Source organism: Colossoma macropomum, unplaced genomic scaffold, assembly GCF_904425465.1.
Source record: "Colossoma macropomum unplaced genomic scaffold, Colossoma_macropomum, whole genome shotgun sequence".
NCBI lineage: Eukaryota > Metazoa > Chordata > Actinopteri > Characiformes > Serrasalmidae > Colossoma > Colossoma macropomum.
In genome coordinates, this window is record NW_023494795.1 from 23882126 (window position 1) to 23903465 (window position 21340).

The 21340-nt window shown below is 38.2% G+C and overlaps 1 protein-coding gene across 1 annotated transcript; it reads left to right on the forward strand.

The window, feature by feature from the left end:
- Positions 1-125: 125 nt before the first annotated feature.
- Positions 126-17658, forward strand: si:dkey-177p2.18 (phospholipase B1, membrane-associated). The gene is made up of 16 exons (XM_036581932.1): positions 126-457; positions 763-827; positions 1260-1350; positions 2623-2681; positions 4755-4822; positions 4932-4975; positions 6109-6229; positions 7194-7245; positions 7487-7567; positions 8679-8744; positions 9061-9152; positions 12018-12099; positions 12881-12982; positions 13114-13209; positions 15818-15889; positions 16006-17658. Exons 1-16 carry the CDS (start codon positions 358-360, stop codon positions 16168-16170), a joined length of 1356 nt encoding a protein of 451 aa, XP_036437825.1. The 5' UTR covers positions 126-357; the 3' UTR covers positions 16171-17658.
- The last annotated feature ends 3682 nt before the right edge of the window (positions 17659-21340 follow it).

Here is a 21340-nt window from a genome sequence, read left to right on the forward strand (position 1 = left end):
CATGGGCTCTGCATCAGTGCACTGTTTTCATAGTCTTATAATTTTGGAGACTGTACTGGCTCAAAACTGAAAAATAATCTGACAAACACTCAATATGTGGACACAACTTGAGTTTTCTGGGGCTTTGTTTTTGGAAAATATTTTTGTGACATTCCAGGGCATATGATTGGACTGAGCTTGTGTTTGTCACCCGGTGTACGTTAAAGCTATCCGAAGTTGTGAATGGCCCATGGCGCAGTGGCGGCTGTGTGTGTCGCTGTGGCGTGCTTTATCTCAGTGGGCCTGAACTTTGTCACTCAGCTGTTTTGGGTGGGCGAGATAAGGGGGCCCTGATATAATGGCCCCGCTCTCCCCTGCATGCACAACCATTGTACGAGCCCAGCTTGGAAACGCTCCACCATGGAGTGGCTTTTGATCGCCGTGGCAACCTGCCTGTTAGTCTCCTGCCCTGTCAAAGGTAAGTGCTGGAAGCGGCCAGAGCTGGGCGGACACAGGCCACAAAAAGCATAGCTCCCACCACACAGCTATGTAGCCTAAAACAGCGAGTTAGTGGCCTGGGATGTGAGAGCTGAATGGAGGTTGAAGATGGACACTGATGTAATATCTGAGGCTTCTGTTTACAATTTAGTTCTGTTACTGTTGCTTGGTCCTATGTCAGCTGACGGTCAGTGCCATGGCCTTTTGTGTGGTCAGGGCCTTGTATGAGTGGGTAAATGGTGGGAATTTTCTAAGGCATCAAGGCATCTTGCTGTTTATCTCAAGGGGACGATTGGAGATGGGAATATGAAGAAGGACTTCGGCATTACAGTGAGGAAGCCCTCAAGAAGGTATGGTCATGTATTTCTTTGGATTGAGTTTTTGGCCATCTCTTATTTCTGGTACGGGCTAACCAACTAAACTATCTGAACATTATTTCAGTGTTGATGAATTGAAAAAAGTGGATCTTTGTTAATCCTTTCTAAGTACCTGATGGTCCCACATCCTAAAAGTACAAATGCCAAAAAGGTTTCTTTAAAGCATTTCCAACAAAGAACCACTTTTGGTTCCCTAAACCTTAATCAGTTAAGTGGTTTCCATTGAGTTTTTAAATAACAAAACATTAAAAAAGGCTCTTCAGGGTGGCTCTTCTGTGGCATTGCTTAAAAATAATTTATTTGAATAATGTGCTGATGTGTTACGTTCCTTTCAGGTAAATAGATGGAATGGCATTTCCACCTATGTACTGCTGTGTTCTTCTCTTTCTGTATTACCTTTCACAGGAGTATCCTGAGAAAACCAGGCCAGCAAGTTTTAAACACCCGCCTTTCTGGTGTCCTGACATGACTCCCTCTACTTCCATACCTACCTCAGGTAAGCTGCTCTGGAATCAATACATGGATCAATATCCATAATCCACAAGGGCAAACACTGCATTTGAGTAAAGCTTGCTGATCTAAGAGAGTATTGGGTTGCTGTCCTTCTGCCACAGCCTTATTTTGTAATGGAAGTCCTATAATTTTTTTTTTTTTAGCCTACCCTTGGGCACAAAGGTAGGCCAAAAGGTCATCTCAAAATGATCAAAAAACAATGGCTCTGGTGTCAGGTAGCCTATTTGTAAGGCATTGAACACTTAAAATGTCTGTTTCCTATGCCCACCACTGTGAGTAATTCTGACTTGGTAAGTTTCTCTACAACGGAGCATTTCACATCAAACCACTCTGAATGACTGGGAATCTGACCTATAGGGTTATGTAGAGCTTTTTTACCAATGTTAAAAAAAAAAAACACTTTTTTTTTCCAGAAAGAATGATGCACAGTTTAGGCTTTAAACACTGGTGTTTATTCGATATTGCATTCCTCATTTTGTTCTCAGTTTATTTTTATTTGTGCAGCGCTTTTCATAACTGCCATTGTCACAAAGCAGATTTATGGAAATCTGACTCCAGGTGCCGAGTGAGTAAGAAAGGAAAAAAAACGTCCTAAAAACAAGAGGAAAAAATATGTGAGGAACAAAGGAGAACCCATCAAAATAGAACAGTAATGGAGCAATAAAACAGATGAGTACAGTGAAAAGTAACTGGATAATAAATATTCAATGACAAAAATGCAAAAGGAGAGGAAACCAAAGCCTGCAAGAAATTGTATGGATTGAGAGTTTAATTCATGATTGCTAAGAGGATGTGTCAGTATGAACAGGTAAGGAGGTCAGTACAGTGTGCGACGGGTGTAAAACGTCTGAGTGAGGACTGTTTTTTTCCGTGCAGGGAACCGCCGGCACCAGCCCAGTCTGTAGAAGAAGAAGAAGTGATGATGGGCTATTTACTAGTCTCCTTGACCTCCAGCTGAGGTCTTATTAGGAGGGTGAAGAGGCATGATTTCATGCTTTTTTTGGACACAGTAGTAGTGAGTCAAAGGCACATACAGGTGGTCACATGGTGGCCAAACTGGTCCGGATTGCAGGTGACCAGGATAAGCAGATCAAGGTCGATCTAGCAGCAGCACACTCTGTGATGTTTAAAAAGTGCTTCAGAAAAGTGATTAATACCTAAACATTTGGATGTGCAGTGTACCATAATTGACCTAAGCGTATTTTCTAAATGTTTTGGCACAGAATCTCTCTGACTTGGTTCCTCTGTGTTGTAGTTGAGCTGGTTAAGGCAGCAGACATCAAAGTCATCGCAGCTCTTGGGGATTCACTGACGGTGAGTGTGGTCCTCTGCCCTCCTTTGCTCTGATCCTATCACATTTGTGTTTCTTCACAGTAAACCATCTGTCAAACCCACCATTCATATGACAACAGCACAGAAGAGTGTTCATTGATTACCACAATACAGTAGTTCTGAATGGAGCAGAACAATTATGTAGACAGATTGAAAAGAAACACTAAATGATAGCAAATAAAGTATGTCCGCTGCTTTCTTACATGAGGTGTGCAGGTGTGGGTAGTAAAGTTACGTGTACTGTAACAGTGTTTTGTAATGATAATGTGTGTACTTGCACCCTGTTCTGTTGGTGACTGGATATATATATATATATCGCTGCTGAACAAAACCTTGTATCTCCAAAATGGTAACTTTTACAGAAGAAGGTAAAAACATACTTTACTTTTAATTTAAGTCAGTGGAACCAGACTTTCTTCCAAGTCATTTTGGGCCGTTTCTTTCGGTCCATTCATCATGAAATTTACACACAGTGTAAAGAGCAACAGGCATTTTCAAATGATGTCAAAAACTGAAAAGATACAAGGTTTTCTTCTGACAGCAGCTGTGTATATACATACATACATACATAAAATAATAATAAAAATAATAATAATAATTAGTTTGTTGGTTTTTATGGAAATTGTGCTTTACCATATTCAATAGCTCATAATTTCAGCTATATTATTAATTATTAATCAGTACTTTGTGTCCAGTTGAACACTAGAAAACAAGAAATCTTTCACCTAACCCTCCATTTTAAAACAAATGCTGAGACCCTAAACCAAATGCAGATGTTAAACCACGGATATCCAATGCTAGCCACCAGTCTAACACACAACTTCATTAACATTCTGAAAGATATAACCATATAAAGAGCGCTGAATTGTCAAATATCTAAATCTGTCTAAAAACATTGTCTCTTGATAATAAAATGTCTGTGAGAAAGATTAGACACATTGTAATTTCCAAAATCAAGCATAAAAAATGAACTGAGGTGATGGAAAGTTTTGAGTTTTGGTCTGTAATGGATAAACTTAATTTAAAGGTAACTTTAGCTTGGAAAGTAATGAGAGAACTAGCTTGTAACCTTGGTATACTGATGGACTCTTATCTCAGTTTTAGCAGTTGTGTCAAAGCAGTTACTAAATCAGCATTTTAGCACTTTAAGAACATCTACAAGATTAGATTTTCTGATAAAAGCAGACCTGGAGAAACTCATCCGCACCTTTATTTCTAGCGGGATTGATTCCTGTAATGTTCTCCTTATTGGACTCCCAGAAAAGACAGTCAAACAGCTTCAGTTTATTCAAAATGCAAAGTTCTCATTAGGAGTAAAAGAAGGAAACACATCACCCCATTCTGAAATCCTTACACTGGCTACCAGTACATGGCAAATAATGCCATCTTGGCAAGTGAAATGATCCAGTCAGTATGTCAATTATATTTCAAATATCAATAAAGTCATTTTTTTTTTACTTGTTTTAAGTGATTTTTATATATTATCACTATATTGGCTTATTTGAAGCACATGGAAAGCCCCAATACTAGACACTTATAAATCTGGGCTGAATATGTTCCTTTTTGAGCAGCTTTCTGCTCACTTTAAAACACTGTTTAGCTCTACTGCACTTCTCTCCTGTAACTGCACTTTACTATCTTAATGTAACTTTTAAAATGTTTTTTTAATTAAATTTTTCATTGCTTGTTTTTAAATCTGTTGCTTTTAATTATGTTTAATTTCTGTTCTGCACATTTTTTAGGATTTAATTTGAATTATCTTTGTATTCTCTCATTAGTAAAGCACTTTATATGACTGCAGTGAATAAAAGGGGCAGTATAAATTAATAAACTTTCCTTGCCTGGCCTAATAAATAAAAAAAAACAAGACCTAAATTGTATTCAGAGAGTGTCTCAAGACATCTTTTGAGCACTGTAGATCCTGGATGTACTATAAAGTCCATCTGCAGTTCTGTAAGTTTGTCTGTGCTAAAGTAGTTTTTGATCCTGGAGCTTTTGTATATCTGTTTAAGGTGTTTTTTAGAAAGGTGATTTTACTTTTACTCTGTGTTACAGACTGCCATTGGGGCGAATGCAACCACAGTCCTTGGTATACCTATTGAATTTCGTCATGTGTCATGGAGGTAAATATTACATTGTCCTGTATCTCAGTATGCATGATGATCTTGCTTATTCCTTGTAAATGACATGATTTATTCTGACACTTAATTGACTGTGGAATATTTCTTGTAGCATTGGTGGCTATGGAACTTTCCAAGATGTTATAACACTTGCAAGTAAGTACTTTTGAGGCTTATTCAATATATATAGTTAATTTTTATAGGCATGCACAGAGGTATCAGGATAATTTTGGTATCAGCAGATTATTGCTTAAAACATCTGTCTGATATTTCAATTTGTTGTACAAATACATCATCAGTTCAGGTGATGCTAGGCTGCATTTTGTTCATTTTACTGCATTTTTAACCCTCAAGAAATAATTGTCAGATTTCTCCATAACACTAATTCAGATAGACGAAATCTCAATTTTTAATTTTATAAATCTTTATGTATTGGTATGAACATATATTCACCATTGGAAAGTATGTCCATAAAATGATATCAGTATTGGCCTAATATTTTCACATTGGTGTGCCCTGTTTATTCTGAAACGATGCTGTGCACCAGAGTTAGCTAACTTGCCCCTTTTTCAATCTGCAGTCCCAGGACACTTGATCATAAACTGAATACAAAACACAGTCAGTGCAGTCGCAATACTGAGCTAAATACAATAGAAAGTCTTGATTATGATCGCACGCCTATTCTACTTTGAATAACATTATAAATATATAATACCGTGATTGCCTCTAGAATTTTATGACAGACTCATATTGTATATCAAAGGGTCTATAAATGTACAGGTGTCTTCCAGGTACATAGTTATTCTCACGAACATGGCAACTACAGTCAAATAAAATGACAAAAATTTAATCTCACTATGGTAACACAGTAAGGCTTGAAGATAAATCTGCAAATAATTTTGTTTCCACAATTTTTCTTTTCGCAATCTGTAGTCTTTAAAGTGTTTTAAAGCTATTACTGAATTTTGCTACTTTATCAAACTACCTCTACATTGACAGCCCCTGAGGTTTTCTTTTTACTTGTACCACAGAACATCTTGTTGTTTTGGTTCACCTGTTTTTAATTTACAAGGAAAAGTAATTAAAAGTAATGCTAACTCATTTTTTTTCTGATTAAAAAGGCAAAAAAGATTACAAAATGACCAAAGTTTTTGCTGTGCCATATAGAGATCTAACCGATTTACTAAATGAATATTGTGTGTATGCATGATGCTTATGACACTCAAATATTTATGGACGTGTTTTGAGGCCATTTCATGAGAATGACTCAGCTTTGCTTTGTGTTGCAGACATCATCAGACTGTTCAACCCCAGTGTAGTGGGTCCTGCTCCAACCAAAACTGTCCATGGAACCCCAGCTCCTCTCAGTGAGACTGGTTTTAACCTCGCTGTGACAGGGCACAACACTTTGTACGTATCACTATGGAAACTGTTATTCTCAACGGACTTTTAGAGCTATAATTCAGATTTATACAACGTCCAAACGTTTGTATGTACCTGCTTATCCAGTGTTTTCTTCTGAAATCAAATCAATTCCCTGTAAATAGGGAATTTGTCCTTCTGTTTGCTGCAGTAACAGCCTCTACTCTTCTGTGAAGGCTAGATGTTGGAACATTGCTGTGAGGATTTAATTGCATTCAAGAACAATAATGAGGTCAAGTACTGATGATAATTAGTTCTGGATCGCTTCATCTCATCCCAAAAGCATTGGATAGAGCTCCATCACTCCACAGAACACAGTTCCAATACTGGGGGGGCTTTATACTTTATGCTCCTCCAGCTGACTTTTAGCATTTGACATTGTGTCCACGTATGGTTGCTCCAGAGAGTCCTGTTCTATGGGCAGATGGAGGTTTTGCAAGCTGTGTGTGCAAAATTGAACACTTGTATTAGCAATGTGCACACCTCAAAGTAGCTGAATTCACTAATTAGATAGGATGTCTGTATACTTTTGGACATTTTTGTCTTATTCATGGATGAGGGTTTCTGAGGTCATAAGAGGAATGAAAGACTGGTGAGCAATTTAGCTGCTAGCAATATGTCTGTGTAGTTGTGGTGTAGCAAAAATTCAATAAGCTGTTTCGCAGATTCGTATTTGTAGGCTGTATATCCTGAGCAGTAAATGACACCTTTTGAAACTTTAACAGTGTTTACATGCTACATGAAACGCTTTTATTTAAAAACAGTGAGGAAAATTCAGTTGTCCATGATATGGGCCCTTTAACACTTTGAGGTAGAGTGTCTAGTGTGGATGTTGAAGGAAGCGTATTCTAAATTCTCTCTGTGTTATTTTCTGATTTATGCTGTCATTAGATAAATAATACATTTATGATTTGATTTTCTGTATTATCTTTGTGCTTTTTTTCTCTTCAAGTAATCTTCCTGGACAAACCAGACATTTGATTGATACCCTGAAAACATATGAGGTAATAGACAGACTCTCTTGTAATTCACAGTATTCTGTCAGAGTTCACTCAAACCCATATAAACAACCCTGAACTTTCTTTACTGATAATAATAATCACCATCTCTGTTGCTACACTTCCTATCTGTGTTTAGTACTGCAGATGAAACCAGAAGATCGTCTGTTATCTCATTTTCTGTAACGTGTTGTGAGAATAAAGAAGGTAAAAAGCTGTGATCTTTTTTCACTATCTCAAACTACAGGGCGTTAACTTTGACGAGGACTGGAAACTGCTGACCATTCTCATCGGCATGAATGATATCTGCGATTACTGCAAAGACAAGGTAGTGTCTTCATGCTTCTGCAGATAGAAAGTGGAGGTGTTTTAAGTATAGCGTGACACTAAAGGTCATATTTCACTGAAACTTTAGATAACTACACAACAGTTCTTTGCTTCCAATTATATGGTCACAACTCCACGATCAAACTGGATTGCTCTGTTAAAAAGGTGATTGATTACTTTATGAATTTGTAAGCATTTATTGGTTATTGACGTGATGATGCAGTACTGTGAAAAAGTAAAAAAAACCACCCTTGATTTATTTAATTTTCAGCCAAAATGGCTATTACAAGTTATTGTTTTCAGTGGTAGGGAAAAAAAGCAGAAAAGGCATATTGAACAGACAATTACATAGAAGCCTTAATAACTAAATATAGGTTTTTATTTTCAGTAGTTAGTGTGTCCATCCTGTACCCTTATTACAGATTCTGTTCTTTTCAGGAGGCTTGCTTTTAGTTTTTCAAAGGAAAGTTCAGTCTTAGACATTGGTCACATTTTTGTTTCTCACAATCCAAGTAATCTCAGAAACATTTAGTGATGTTGAGGTCCTGTGAAGAAAGAGTGGAGCTCAATCTCCTCCTCTCTCTCAAAGATGAAAGCTTTAAGTACTGTTTATCTGATAGTGACAGGTATGTTGGTCTACCAGGTATTGCATCTTTTATTTAAAATTTTTTATTTATTTATGCCTTAGTATGTAATAATACTGTAATAATATTTTAAGAGGTTAATAATTAGATCAATGATAATATAAAACAAGGAAAAAAGACACATTTGCAATGATTGTGACAGCCCTACCTCAGATAATAAGTTCTTTTCTGTTTTCTTCTTTTCAAATGAAGTGTACTGGTAAAATCTTCAAATAATGCTGATTTGCTCAATGCTATTCTTTGTGACAGAGCCTATGAGAATATTTCATTATCTTTATGACTAATATTAGGCTGAAATGCTTAAATTCATTTCCCAACCTTAACAAACTGCACCCTAACAAGCGTAGGCATGAGTGAGTGGCCTCCCTGAGGAGGTATGTTCTAAAGAGCATGTCCTTCACTGAGACTTATCACACAGGAGAGCTGTAGGGCAAATCTTAATTCATTTTCCTCTGTTTATATTCCCAGTCTCTCTTTTCAGTGGAGAACTTCGTTCACTACATGAGCGTGTCCTTGGAGATGCTGATGAACGAGGTAACGCAAGATTTTAAGGCTCTCTTGAGATAAGCCATAAAACTCTGGCCTTCTTGCTCAGATTGTGTTGATAATATTATTAAATCATCTAAGACTCATCTAAGAATGACACTTTTGATAGTTTTTTATATGTCAGCCTTGAAACAGCGTGTATATCTTTGTGCTGTCGTGTTTTAAAAGCTATAAGGAATCTTTTTGGGTGTCCTCAGTGTGAGCAAAAAGGCCTGATGAACCATTCGGGGTGGCATGCTATTTTTAGATTGCATGTGTTTTACTTCTTTACAACATTTACCTAGTCATCTTTATTTCTGTGCAGGTCCCTCGAATGATAGTGAATGTAGTTCAGATTTTGCCCATGGAGACGCTGCGCGAGGTGCAAAAGCCGACCCCAGGCTGTTTGCTCCAGAGGTACTTCACATCTCTGGGCTTTTTACCTGGATGTTTTTTGCAGATTGGCTTATTGATCAATTACTTATTGGCTTATTGGTCATTTACATTTTGAACTATTACTTCAACAAATCAAATCTTGTTATTCATTAACTTTCATAAGAGATAATTAAGTAATTGATTAATTATATTGTATATGTATTGTAATGAATTAAAAATGTATTAATGTATTTATTATGTATGCTATATAACTATTATTTTTTTATTACAAGTAGTTGTAGTATAAAATTTGTGTGTGTGTGTGTGGTGTAGTATATATATATATATATGTATATATATATATATATATATATATATATATATATATATATACACACAGTATCTCACAACAGTTAGTACACCCCTCACATTTCTGCAAATATTTTATTATATCTTTTCATGGGACAACACTATAGACATGAAACTTGGATATAGCTTAAAGTTGTCAGTGAACAGCTTGTATAGCAGTATAGATTTACTGTCCTCTGAAAATAACTCAACACACAGCCATAAAAAATAGCTGGCAACACAAGTGAGTACACGTCACAGTGAACATGTCAAAATTGTGCCCAGTTGTGTCGTTGTCCCTCCCTGGTTTCATGTGACTCGTTAGAGATACAAGGTTCCAGGTGTGAATGGGGAGCCGGGTTGTTAAATTTGGTGTTTTGGGTACAATTCTCTCATACTGGCCACTGGATATTTAACATGGCACCTCATGGCAAAGAACTCTCTAAGGATGTGAGAAATAGAATTGTTGCTCTCCACAAAGATGGCCTAGGCTATGAGAAGCTTGCTAACACCCTGAAACTGAGCTATAGCACGGTGACCAAGGTCATACAGTGGTTTTCCAGCACAGCTTCCACTTGGAACAGGCCTCGTCAGGGTCGACCAAAGAAGTTGAGTCCACGTGTTCAGCGTCATATCCAGAGGTTGGCTTCAGAAAATAGATGCATGAGTGCTGCCAGCATTGCTGCAGAGGTTGTAGAAGTGGGAGGTCAGCCTGTCAGTGCTCAGACCATACGCCGCACAATGCATCAACTTGGTCTGCATGGCCGTCGTCCCAGAAGGAAGCCTCTTCTGAAGCTGACGCACAAGAAAGCCCACAAACAGTTTGCTGAAGACAAGCAGTCCAAGAACATGGATTACTGGAACCATGTCCTGTGGTCTGACGAGACCAAGATAAACTTGTTTCGCTCAGATGGTGTCCAATATGTGTGGCAGCGCCCTGGTGAGGAGTACCAAGACAAGCATGGTGGTGGTAGCATCATGGTCTGGGTGACTGTGACATTCTGAGGCAGAGCATGATCCCCTCCCTTCGGAAACTGCGCCGCATGGCAGTTTTCCAACACGATAACGACCCCAAACACACCTCCAAGATGACAACTGCCTTGCTGAGGAATCTGAAGGTAAAGGTGATGGACTGGCCAGGTATGTCTCCAAACCTAAACCCAACTGAACACCTGTGGGGCATCCTCAAGCGGAAGTTGGAGGAGCGCAAGCTGTCAGCTGTCTAACATCCACCAGCTCCGTGATGTCATCATGGAGGAGTGGAAGAGGATTTCAGTAGCAACATGTGCAGCTCTGGTGAATTCCATGCCCAAGAGGGTTAAGGCAGTGCTAGATAATAATGGTGGTCACACAAAATATTGACACTTTGAGCACAATTTGGACATGTTCACTGTGAGGTGTACTCACTTGTGTTGCCAGCTATTTAGACATTAATGGCTGTATGTAGAGTTATTTTCAGAGGACAGTAAATCTTTGCTGCTATACAAGCTGTACACTGACGACTTTAAGCTATATCCAAGTTTCATTTCTATAGTGTTGTGCCATGAAAAGATATAATAAAATATTTGCAGAAATGTGAGGGGTGTACTCACTTTTGTGAAATGCTGTGTATATATATGCGGCAATTGCATTATTTTTGTGTTTAAATCTACCAACTTAAATATAGTATTAAGTAATAGTAGTTTTTAATGTTTGAATAATTCATAGAAATCGTGAGTCTATTATTAATTAATTTGAATGTTAATAATGTCAATAAACAATTATTGTATTATATGATACCACTAATACTACAACTAATAATAATAATAATAATAATAATAATAATAATAATAAAAATAATAATACAAGGAGATTCACTCGAAAGATGCCCCAAATATTCTGTAATAACTCTCGCTAGGGCGAAGCAATCTGAACGAAACAACATGCAATGTGCTCCTCAGTATATGGAGCTTCAAACAAGCCAGGATGCCCCTACGTCGGAGCGATGAGGTAGGCTGTTGTGGCATTTAACCTCTCTAATGCTTGCCGATATGTTCAGGAACATGGAGCGCCGCGTCAAAATGTGTCTGGCAGAAAACGGAGATCACTTCCAGTATCGCATGTAATGCAACAGATTAAACATACATCAAGATATGTAGCATATTTTTTTGGTTCAGATTGCCTCATCCTAACAGGAGTTACAACAGAATATTCGGGGCCTCTTTTGAGTGAATCTCCCTGTACTATTAATACTACTATTACAAGTACTTTATATATAATATATAAATGCAAACACAGGATGTGGGAATAGATGGCAATAGATAAAACAAGTTAACTAGATAACAATATGTTATTCCTTACTGTGCTTTATGGTTGAGGCAAAGCTCCATTATCTTAAGTGGAGTTTAAGATATGCTAATGTAGCTGACATTTAATAGTATATACTGCATTATACTGCATATTGAAGTTTTTCCATGTTGATGATTGAAATTTTATCCAGTGGTGATCATTTAGTCTTGTTTTGTGAAACGAAACTCATGCCTGTCTCTGTCCCTTACTCTCATCTTCTATGCTCCCCAGGTCTTTCTGCTCCTGCCTGGTTAAGCCAGCCACAGGGTCTGCTGATCTTAAAGAGCTGATTGAGGTCAACCTCCAGTTCCAGGTGTGTAAGCCCTAATCAGAGAATTGGGTACTTGGTGGTGTCTGTGCAGGTGTACGTTCTTCCCCAAACAACATGCTTAATTTAGCAGAATTGGTTAATGAATGTTATTGCTTGCCTTAACTATGTTAAGTGTCTGACTTAGTTATAAAGTGAGAGGGTTCAGCAAAAACTTTCCTCTTTTCCCAAATGCAGCCTATCAGTCAAGACAACTTTAGTGAATATAGTTTGCTTGTTCAGTTTTGCACTGGAGCTACAAGGCTAATGTAGCTAACAAGTAATGAAACCTTGTAAGTATAGAACAAGTTTAGAACCATGCAGACTGCATGCCTAAAGCATCACACTTGAACTTTAACTGTTCTGAGAACAGTTAGAAGCACTGTTCTTTAATAATGTCTAAAGGACTTGTTTTTTATGATTTCTAACACTGTGTGACATACTGTTATCTATAAAATCTTATAGATTAAAACTGTAGCAAAGTTTCTCTTTTTTGACAATATAGATAACTCATATTGTCTGAAAACAAAAAAGGACAAAAGTTTCCATTGCTTTCCATTAGCAACATTAGCCTTCTAGCTCCAGTACATAACTAAAGAAACAAATTTCATGTCTTGGCTGGTTTTCTATTCTATTTCTATACTTATTGTAAGGAGAAAACACTGTGTACATGAGATTTTTGGTCAATTTATTGCTAATCTCAAACTCTGTTTATGCGTGCGGGACATATGCACAGAGTGTAAGTATATGCTAAATATGCTAAATGAATTTCTTTCTGTTTTCCCAGACTGCCCTGGAGCAGCTCCTCTACAGTGCCCGTTTCTTTAAGAGCGACTTTGCTGTAGTTCTTCAGCCATTTCTGAAGTATGCTGACCCTCCACGGCACCCTGTAAGAAACATCCTATGCTTGGTTACTGCCGACAGCTCTGAACACTGCCTTATAGTTTTTATTATAAAAAGAATAAAAATGCTTCTTTTTGATAAGCATAACATTCTCACACCTCTCTTTTTCCTTGTTAGAACGGAAAGATTGACATGAGTTTCTTCACCCCAGACTGTTTCCACTTCACCATGAAAGGACATGAAGAGCTGGCTAAGGGTCTTTGGAACAATATGGTGAGATTAATATTAATTCATGTACTCTTCCAACCTGTTTAAAGGGCTATTTTGCCAGAAGTACTTTTTCTAATGTAATTTCAAGTCCTTACGTAAGATATAAAACTACAGATGTGACATTTGCTTTAGCATGATTTTTTGCTGGTTTATTTCTCCATGGTTAATTGTTTTTCTTTTAGAGATGCTTAGACACAGATCAGTGGCTTATCTAGGATCTTATGGGCCCCACTGCAAAAAAATGACCCCTACCCCAATACGAAAATTCTATTTAAGGAATAAATTAAAAATAACGGTCATTTTCTTGTTTAGTCACTATTTTTATGTCTCAAACAGGCTGATGCAAGATAAATTTACCATGTATAGCATTGTATAGCATAAGTGCAATACAGTACATTTCAGTAAGTATTACCACCTGGGTGCCAAGACAGAAGAGTTTTGATGCTAGTCTTCTATGCGTTTTAAAGGATGGCCAGTCAAGCCAGGCTGTACTTGAAGCTCAAAGGGCTCAAGGTACAGATTGAATTTTGATCATTGTCACGGTGTAGGGAGGGGCTGGTCAGAAAGCCAGTGAAGGAAACACAGCAGTGGATTGGCATAAGTTAATTTAGTAAGATTGAAGACAAGCTGAGCTGCTGTGTTCTGATCAGTTGCAAGGGCCTGATGGCCCACATAGGAAGACCAGCCAGGAAGAAGTTGTAATAGTCAAGACTTGAGATGACCAAAGACTGAAGTAGCACCTTGGTGGCCTCCCAGAAAAAAAGGGTCCAATCCTCCAGTGTTGTAGAGGAGAAACCTGCATGACAGGGTTAGGTTTGCAGTATGAGAACAATGACTGGTCATCCAGAGCACTAAGGCTTTTTGCATCTTCAGGTTGAATGACCAAAGAGTCTCTCAGATAATATGGCAAGATCATGGTCAGGACCTGTATTTCCAAGGGATGTATAGCAGCATGGTCTTGATGGGATTCAGCCTCAGATGGGGGGATGCCATTCATGAAGAGATGTCAGTTAGACATGCCAAGATGCCACTGCAAACTTGAGTGTCAGAAGGTGGGAGGTATTGGATCAGTTACGTGTAATCAGCTTAGCAGTGGTAGGAGAAGTCATGAGACGATATTACATCGCCAAGGAAGAGTGAGCATAAAAAGAAAAGAGGACCCAGTGCTGAGCCTTCTGGGACACCAGTGGAGAGACTACATGGAATGGCTGTGGAACCTCTCCATGTTACTTGATAGGAGCACCTGTCCAGACAGGACAGAACCTCTTCCATGTAGAGCAAGTGATTTCAAGTTCTTGTCATTGACCATGTCAGAGACTTCAGAGAGGTCAAGAAGAATCAGGACCATTGTCGGTTTGGCTGATCTTGCTGCATGGAGCTTCTATGTAGAATGGTACATGACCTAATCACAAGAGGCCTTTTTTGATAGAAGAGATGAAGGGAAGCAAGTCCAGAGAGATGGTCTGGAGCAATGTGGATGGGATGGGGTCCAGTAGCCAGGTGGTCGGATTGCTGAATGTCAGTAGCTGTAGGATATTGTCTGTGGAAGGAGGAGGAAACAAGTTTTAAAAAATGAAGAGCAGTGGGAGGACTGATTGAAGAGTGGGAGGAGTGGAGACAGAGGAAAAGAACTGGCAGATTCTGTTAACCTTTTCCTCAACGAAGGCGACAAAATCCTCTGGGGTGAGAGAAGTGGGTGAAGAAGAGGTGGGAGGGTTTAGAAGAGAAGACAAAATGGTAAAGAGCTTGGAGGATCAGATGCTGTTTCCCTCTGTAGAAAGATGACTTTGCAGCAGTTACTTCTAGTAAGAAAGGGGAAAGACTGGTCTGAGCAAAAATCGGAGTCTAGTTGTACATCATAGTTGTAACCCCCCCCAGTTAAGACAAAACAAGCGGTTGTGTCCCCTCATTATTCCCAACACCTGCTTTCCTGCTTTTGTGTTAATTCTTGACGGAGTGTCAAGGTGCCTCACTAGTTAATCTGATTTTTGACCCTGACCGGCCTTGTTTGTTGATGACTAGTTGATGGTTTTGCCTGCATTTTTCTCATCTGCTTGTCTTGTGAATCCTGCCTCTTGAAATTCATCCAGTCAAACTACTTATAAACATTTTTTATATTTCGTAACCATAACAATGCAGTTTTTGTTTATTAGAAAGTAGACAAAAGTTTTATTGCAAAACAAATGACAGATAATATTGTTAACTTCACTAATCAAAAAATGGACAGTGCGGTGGAATAAAGAGCTGTTTGGCAGCCAAAAAAGTTGACTCTCATTGGTGAGCAGTGCCAACTGACCTGGCTCACTGAAAAAGGTGCCCATCACCAATTCCCTCCACCTTCTGTCAAAGATAAAATGCATTATGAATATGGAGCTTTCTGGGTTCATGGGTGTGCTGTGGTCAGTGTCTATATGAGGGGCCTAGTACAAACTTCAGAGGGCTAATAATGATCACGGTCCATAGTTCCCAGTGTGATTCCTGCCCCCTCAGTAGTAATGCTAGTGACGCTGATTACAGTTTATATGCTGTGACAAAAGTCATGCTCCTTAAAATACTCTAAAATCTGTAGTGATGTGATGAATGTTATTTGTCCTTATCATTACATGTGCAGTTTCAGCCTGAAGGGGAGAAATTTATGGTTGAGAGTTTTTCAAACCCCATCCAGCTCATGTGTCCTCCTGTGGTAAGACTTCCATTGTTTTTTAATATCACTTATTTATCTGACCTGTTATTCACTATTGCATGGATTTGTTGCACTTTATTGAATCCTGTGTTTACTTTTTCCCTTTTCAAAATCAGGACCATCCCTACATCTATACCAAACCCAACGCTGTCAAGAATGGCCAGTCCCCTCAGCCAGGACCGCCTTCATCAGGAGGCTCACGTTTGACCACTTTCTTTTCCCCGATCACTGCTTTGGCTTCTGTTCTTTTTTGGTGGGCCACCAACATGGCCTTCATATAGAAACTGTTGATGAAGCTCCAGGGAACTTCTCTGCTATATCATGAACCTCCAACAATGCCTTGTTTTTTCCACCACTTTTTGACCAGACTCTCAGAAGTTAAGAGTCCAACAACAATACAGTGTTATATTTACAGCCTACAAAAGGAAGAACGAGCAAATTGTGTCACTGCAAGTGAGAGACAGTAATGAGTCAAATTGGCAGAACTATATGCAAGTTAAAGTCGGTGTACTGCTTCTTTCACTCTTGTGAAACTTATCAAATTGCAATGGTAAAACAGCGCCAGCAGCATGAGCACATCATGTACGCTAACCTGATGACCCTTTCTGATCCATCTATCATCCTTCTAACCGGATATCCACCATTTCAAAGCCCAAATAGAGCAGAGGCAGGTGCAGGCCACATTTAGCCCTGACTAATGCTGCTCTAATTGATTTAGCTAGGAAAGGTAATTGCGTGAGCCAGCTCAGGCTCGTCTGAACAAAAATGGCCCGAGGTTAGCCCGAAAACGCATTATGGTTGCGAGGTCAAAGGAGTTAGCTGTTTGGAAAGAAGAGTATTGTGGCCTTTCAGATGGTGGTTAAATGCAGACCATTTGAAAGATACCTAATGCGCAGACTAATGAGATAATCGCTTTCTGGATGCCGAAACCTGAGACTTGCTTTTAGTCTCCTCAAATAAAGCTTTTGGAACAAGTATACATGCGTGTGTGCTTTTATGCTGCCATTAAGAGCCATAGCATTCTGGGACAGGGAAAGAGCAATGTTTAGTGTTGACTTATTAAACTCAAGATTGTATTTAAAAGTAAACAAGAGCCTTTGACTGAAATCAGGACTGATCATATCAGCTAGTATCACTGTAATCTCACAGGTGCAGAGATTGATTTATGGAAAAGCCCTTTATATCAGAGAGGACTGTTTCCCATTACAAACATGTCCATACAGGTGTGTTCCATAATAAGAAATGGGTTCATTCATTACTTTCCTGGCCTTTGCTAGAGCAAACAGTTGCATGGCCATTTGATACAGGGCAAACACTGTGGCACTGCTTACGCTAACCCACTTTATTGTCTCCTTGATTAGGATCTGTGCACGTTGTGAAATAGGAAATTTGAGACCGGACAAACTTATGAACAAATGTGTGGCTAGCGTCTTATTACACCTGTTTAAAATTTCAATCTTGATTGATACGAAAGGACATAAAAAGCTCTACACAAGTCTATAGTAGGTGCCTAGCAAGTCCTGAATCACCAAATTGTTATTCCCATTAATGCTAATTCTGTCGTATATTGTTGATGAGCCGCTCACTGTTTCCTGCCAGGTTTTTCTACTAAATGACATTGTCTGATGTACTTTTGCTCCTTCGGGCTCCTTTGAGAGAATCCAGAGAACACGTGCAACGTAAGCGACCTAATGACCTGTCATGGGAAATCAGCATGTAGAGGGAGTAAACTCTAGAGGGCACCCAAAGGACAACAGGTTAAGCACAAGCTCTTCCATCACTCGACAGATTGCAATATGTACTATAAAAAGATTTTGATTTTTGGTGATATTGTGAGAGAAATTTAAACTCCTTAATTTTAAAAATGGACTTTAGGCAAGTTATGCAATGCTGAATAACTTTGAGTTGTTATAATATGATATCTGTAATATGTGACTGGCAAGCAAAACATATTACATGTTTAACCCCTTGGAATGCTTTTTGTGAAAAAAAAAGTATGAATGTGAAGAACCATTTAAAGAGTTGAAGCCTCCACATAATGGTGAGGTTCAATAAAAAATACAGTTTTTGTAGAAATGTACATCAAAACTAATAACCATTTATGAACATTTTATAGTTCACTTGTCACTTTGTCAGTGTGAAGCAGAAGACCAAACATCTTGCGTCTGTACTGTGATAGATTTCCGAGTAAAACACTGCTTCAGGGACAGCTGCTGCAATAGAACTACCAGTCAAAACCTCTGTTCCCATCAACAAGCATTTTGTCTTTTAAATGATGTATGATGAATTGTGCATAACCTGGCGCTTAAACTAACAAGGTAACAAAGGTCACTTTTGAAGTCACGATAGAAAGAAAGACAGAAAGAACTTTGTTGATCCCGAAGGGAAGTAGCAGTGTTACAGTAGCAAGACATATAAATACACGTAAACATACATACTTAAATAAGGCAGAAATAAAAGGTTCATTTTAAGACTTTAGAACAATTTATAAAACTAATGTTAGTTATGTAGTTATGAGTGAGGAATTGAAGTTGGACCACAGTGCACATTCAGCATTTTCATTTAAAGCCATTAATCAGGGAATATGCTGCATGCTGATTTGAAAACGTTTCTGATTCTTCTTGTGAAGTTAAAAAAGAATGGATTTTAGGAAATCAGTCATGAGTACTTTCATTTAATCAGACACAACATTATTTGTATCTTGATCATATGCTACCAAATGGAAATTAGTAGTTAGCTAACTCTGGTGAAGAGCATCTTTTCTCATTTAAGATTTTTTTTTTTGGGAGTCCCTGACAAAATAAACAAAATAAAGAAACCATTTTTTTTAGGTTAAACTGATTGTTAAATAGTCATAATGGCTGGTCATGCATGAACAAATTCAGCCACCCTGTAGGCAGTTTTAATGTGCATGAATCTGGGAAAAGAACACCTGTAACACTTTGTGAAGACTATTTAAGGCCCGACTGCCTACTCGTGTTCATTGTATATAAATGACTGTGTCTAAGAAGGTAGTTAACCTTTGATTATATAATACACGAATAGTTATCATCATCTCCGAGCACACAGGCACAGGAAATTGAATATTCAATCCAATCCATCTCCTACAGTGTGGTGAACTCACTTTATTGCCATGCTGGTTCATTGCATTTGAAGATTAATAATGTTTTCACAGAGACAAACACATTTCTCTCAGAAGGGCAAGGCAGCCATCTAAGTTCGATGTTGATAACATTTAGTGTATAATTTCATGTTTCTGAAATAGGCTGTTTAAAGTAGCCTTTATTCATATAACATTTGTTGATGAATGTATTTCTAATTGTAATTATCTTGTGCTTTTGATTTTGTAGGCGCCTGCTCATCAGCATTTCTTCTGAAATCAGATATATTATTAGGGAAGGCTTCACACTAGATGTTGGAACATTGCTGTGAGGATTTGATTGCATTCAGCCACAGGAGCATTAGTGAAATTATGTACTGATGTTAGGTGATCACTTCTAGATCACTCCAACTCATCCTAAAGGTATTTTGGATGGAGCTCCATCACTCCAGAGCACACAGTTCCACTGCTCCCAGCCAAATGCTGGGGAGCTTTATACCCCTCTAGCTGACACTTGGCGTTGCGCATTGTGAGGCTCGTGTGGTTGCTATTAGCAGTGCTCTTCTATTGAGATTAAACAAACTGTGTGCGTGCGATTGAATGTCTGTGATGCATTTGGACATGCAGTGGAGATATTGGTATAGAGAGGAAGGCATTGTACACTGTACACATGCAGTATTTATCAGACTCCTTTATAGACAATGTGATAAGTGCAGTCTTAGCTTCTGAGAAAGTGACAATGATCTGATGACGCACAACTAGAACATAAAAGGGCCTGTTCAGTACTGTTTACCTGAGAGTGGGAACAAAACGTGATTTTTCCAACCACAGGACTTTGCTTTTGCAATGCAATGACTTCATTAAGATGTGTGTTGTAGTTTTAAATGTATTCTAATAGTGTCCTTCATTTCAATGTAACTAGTTTCTTCAGAACCATAGTGATCTGTGACTGAGAAAAGAGTATTTTCAGGCCTTGAAAATGGCAGAACTCTAATAAAAGTGTAATAACGACACTATGATGATGATAACAGCTTAGTAGTTTATTGTTCTGTCCAGTTATTTGAAGATGAAGTATCATTTGACCAAAGTCCTCTGATTCCTTCCCTTTTTTTGCCTCTCTTGTTTGCATGCTTTTTGCAAACAGCTTCGCTGCTTTTATTTAAATGCATCTTTACTGCGTTCACTAAATCAGCTGCAGTAGTGCTGTCACATAAAGCTCTCTGGAGCCTAATCAATCACTGCTTCAGCCAAGATTTAATGGAGTGAGCGTCTAATGGAATTACACTGTACTGTAAAGGAATAAAAAATCAAAGAAAACAAAAGAAACACTGACAAAAATATGAAGCAATAATAATTAGATTTATTGACGTAGCGCCTTTCATACATGTAAGTTCTTCATACATTTAACTCATGCCAGCATGATGTTGTCCAGGACATTTTTCTTGCATGGTTATGTCAATATTATGTCACAGGGTTCATGTAAAGTGCTAACAAACATCAGGAAATTGGATGAATTCTAACAATAATAGTAATAATATAAATAGTAAACAATATAAACAGTAAAGAGTAGAAGGCTAGTGTCAATAACAGTAATAATAAGTAAAATAAACAGCAACAATAATAATAGAAATAAACAAGTAGAACAGCAACAGCAATAGTAGTATTTATTAAAAACAAGAAACACTGAATTCATTAAAAACATTTTGTGTATCTCCTTAGTTGCCTTTTTAAAGCTGATGATGGGTGATTTTCATTTTTTGGATGCATGGAATCAAACGCTGCCTCAATACATCTTTTCTTGTTGTCTTTTAGTACTTTAAGCAGATCTGCAGTACTGGACCTAAGAGAACGACTCTATTAGGGCAAATAGAGACAGAGAGCCTATAATGTATGATGAAGCCAATTCAAGACTTCACACCCCGGTAGCTGTTTTAAAATCTATCCTAAAAAAGAGTGGAAGCTGGTGTAATGATGCCAGAATTGTGATATGTCCTCTCTGACATGTGACTCTTAATAACACCCTGACTGCAGCAATCTGGATGAGCTGCAGATTTCCGATCTCCTTTCTTGATTGCTCAGTCAACCGCAGCTTACAATAGTCAGCTATTTAGTAAACTAATGACTACAGCTCTGTTCCAGAGAACGAATGTTCTGTTTGTCTTTAACCCTGGAAAAATCGGCTCATCTTAAAATGTTAAGGTAATTCACTACGCAGCTTTTCTTGAGTTAACTCAGCTTGAGGATGCTACAGTTCATCCAACTCAAAGTTATTAGTTTAGTCAGAGGCTCTTCTAACTGGTATTTTTGGGTCTGCATCTCTGTTAGGGAAACAGTATAGAATTTGTTTTTAC

What these genes read in the sequence shown, in the direction of transcription:
- si:dkey-177p2.18 (XM_036581932.1), top strand. Translation starts at nt 358, where the DNA reads ATGCACAACCATTGTACGAGCCCAGCTTGGAAACGCTCCACCATGGAG. An exon ending in AGTCTCCTGCCCTGTCAAAG is followed by an intron (nt 458 to 762) that starts GTAAGTGCTGGA and finishes GTTTATCTCAAG; the next exon opens with GGGACGATTGGAGATGGGAA. An exon ending in TACTTCCATACCTACCTCAG is followed by an intron (nt 1,351 to 2,622) that starts GTAAGCTGCTCT and finishes TCTGTGTTGTAG; the next exon opens with TTGAGCTGGTTAAGGCAGCA.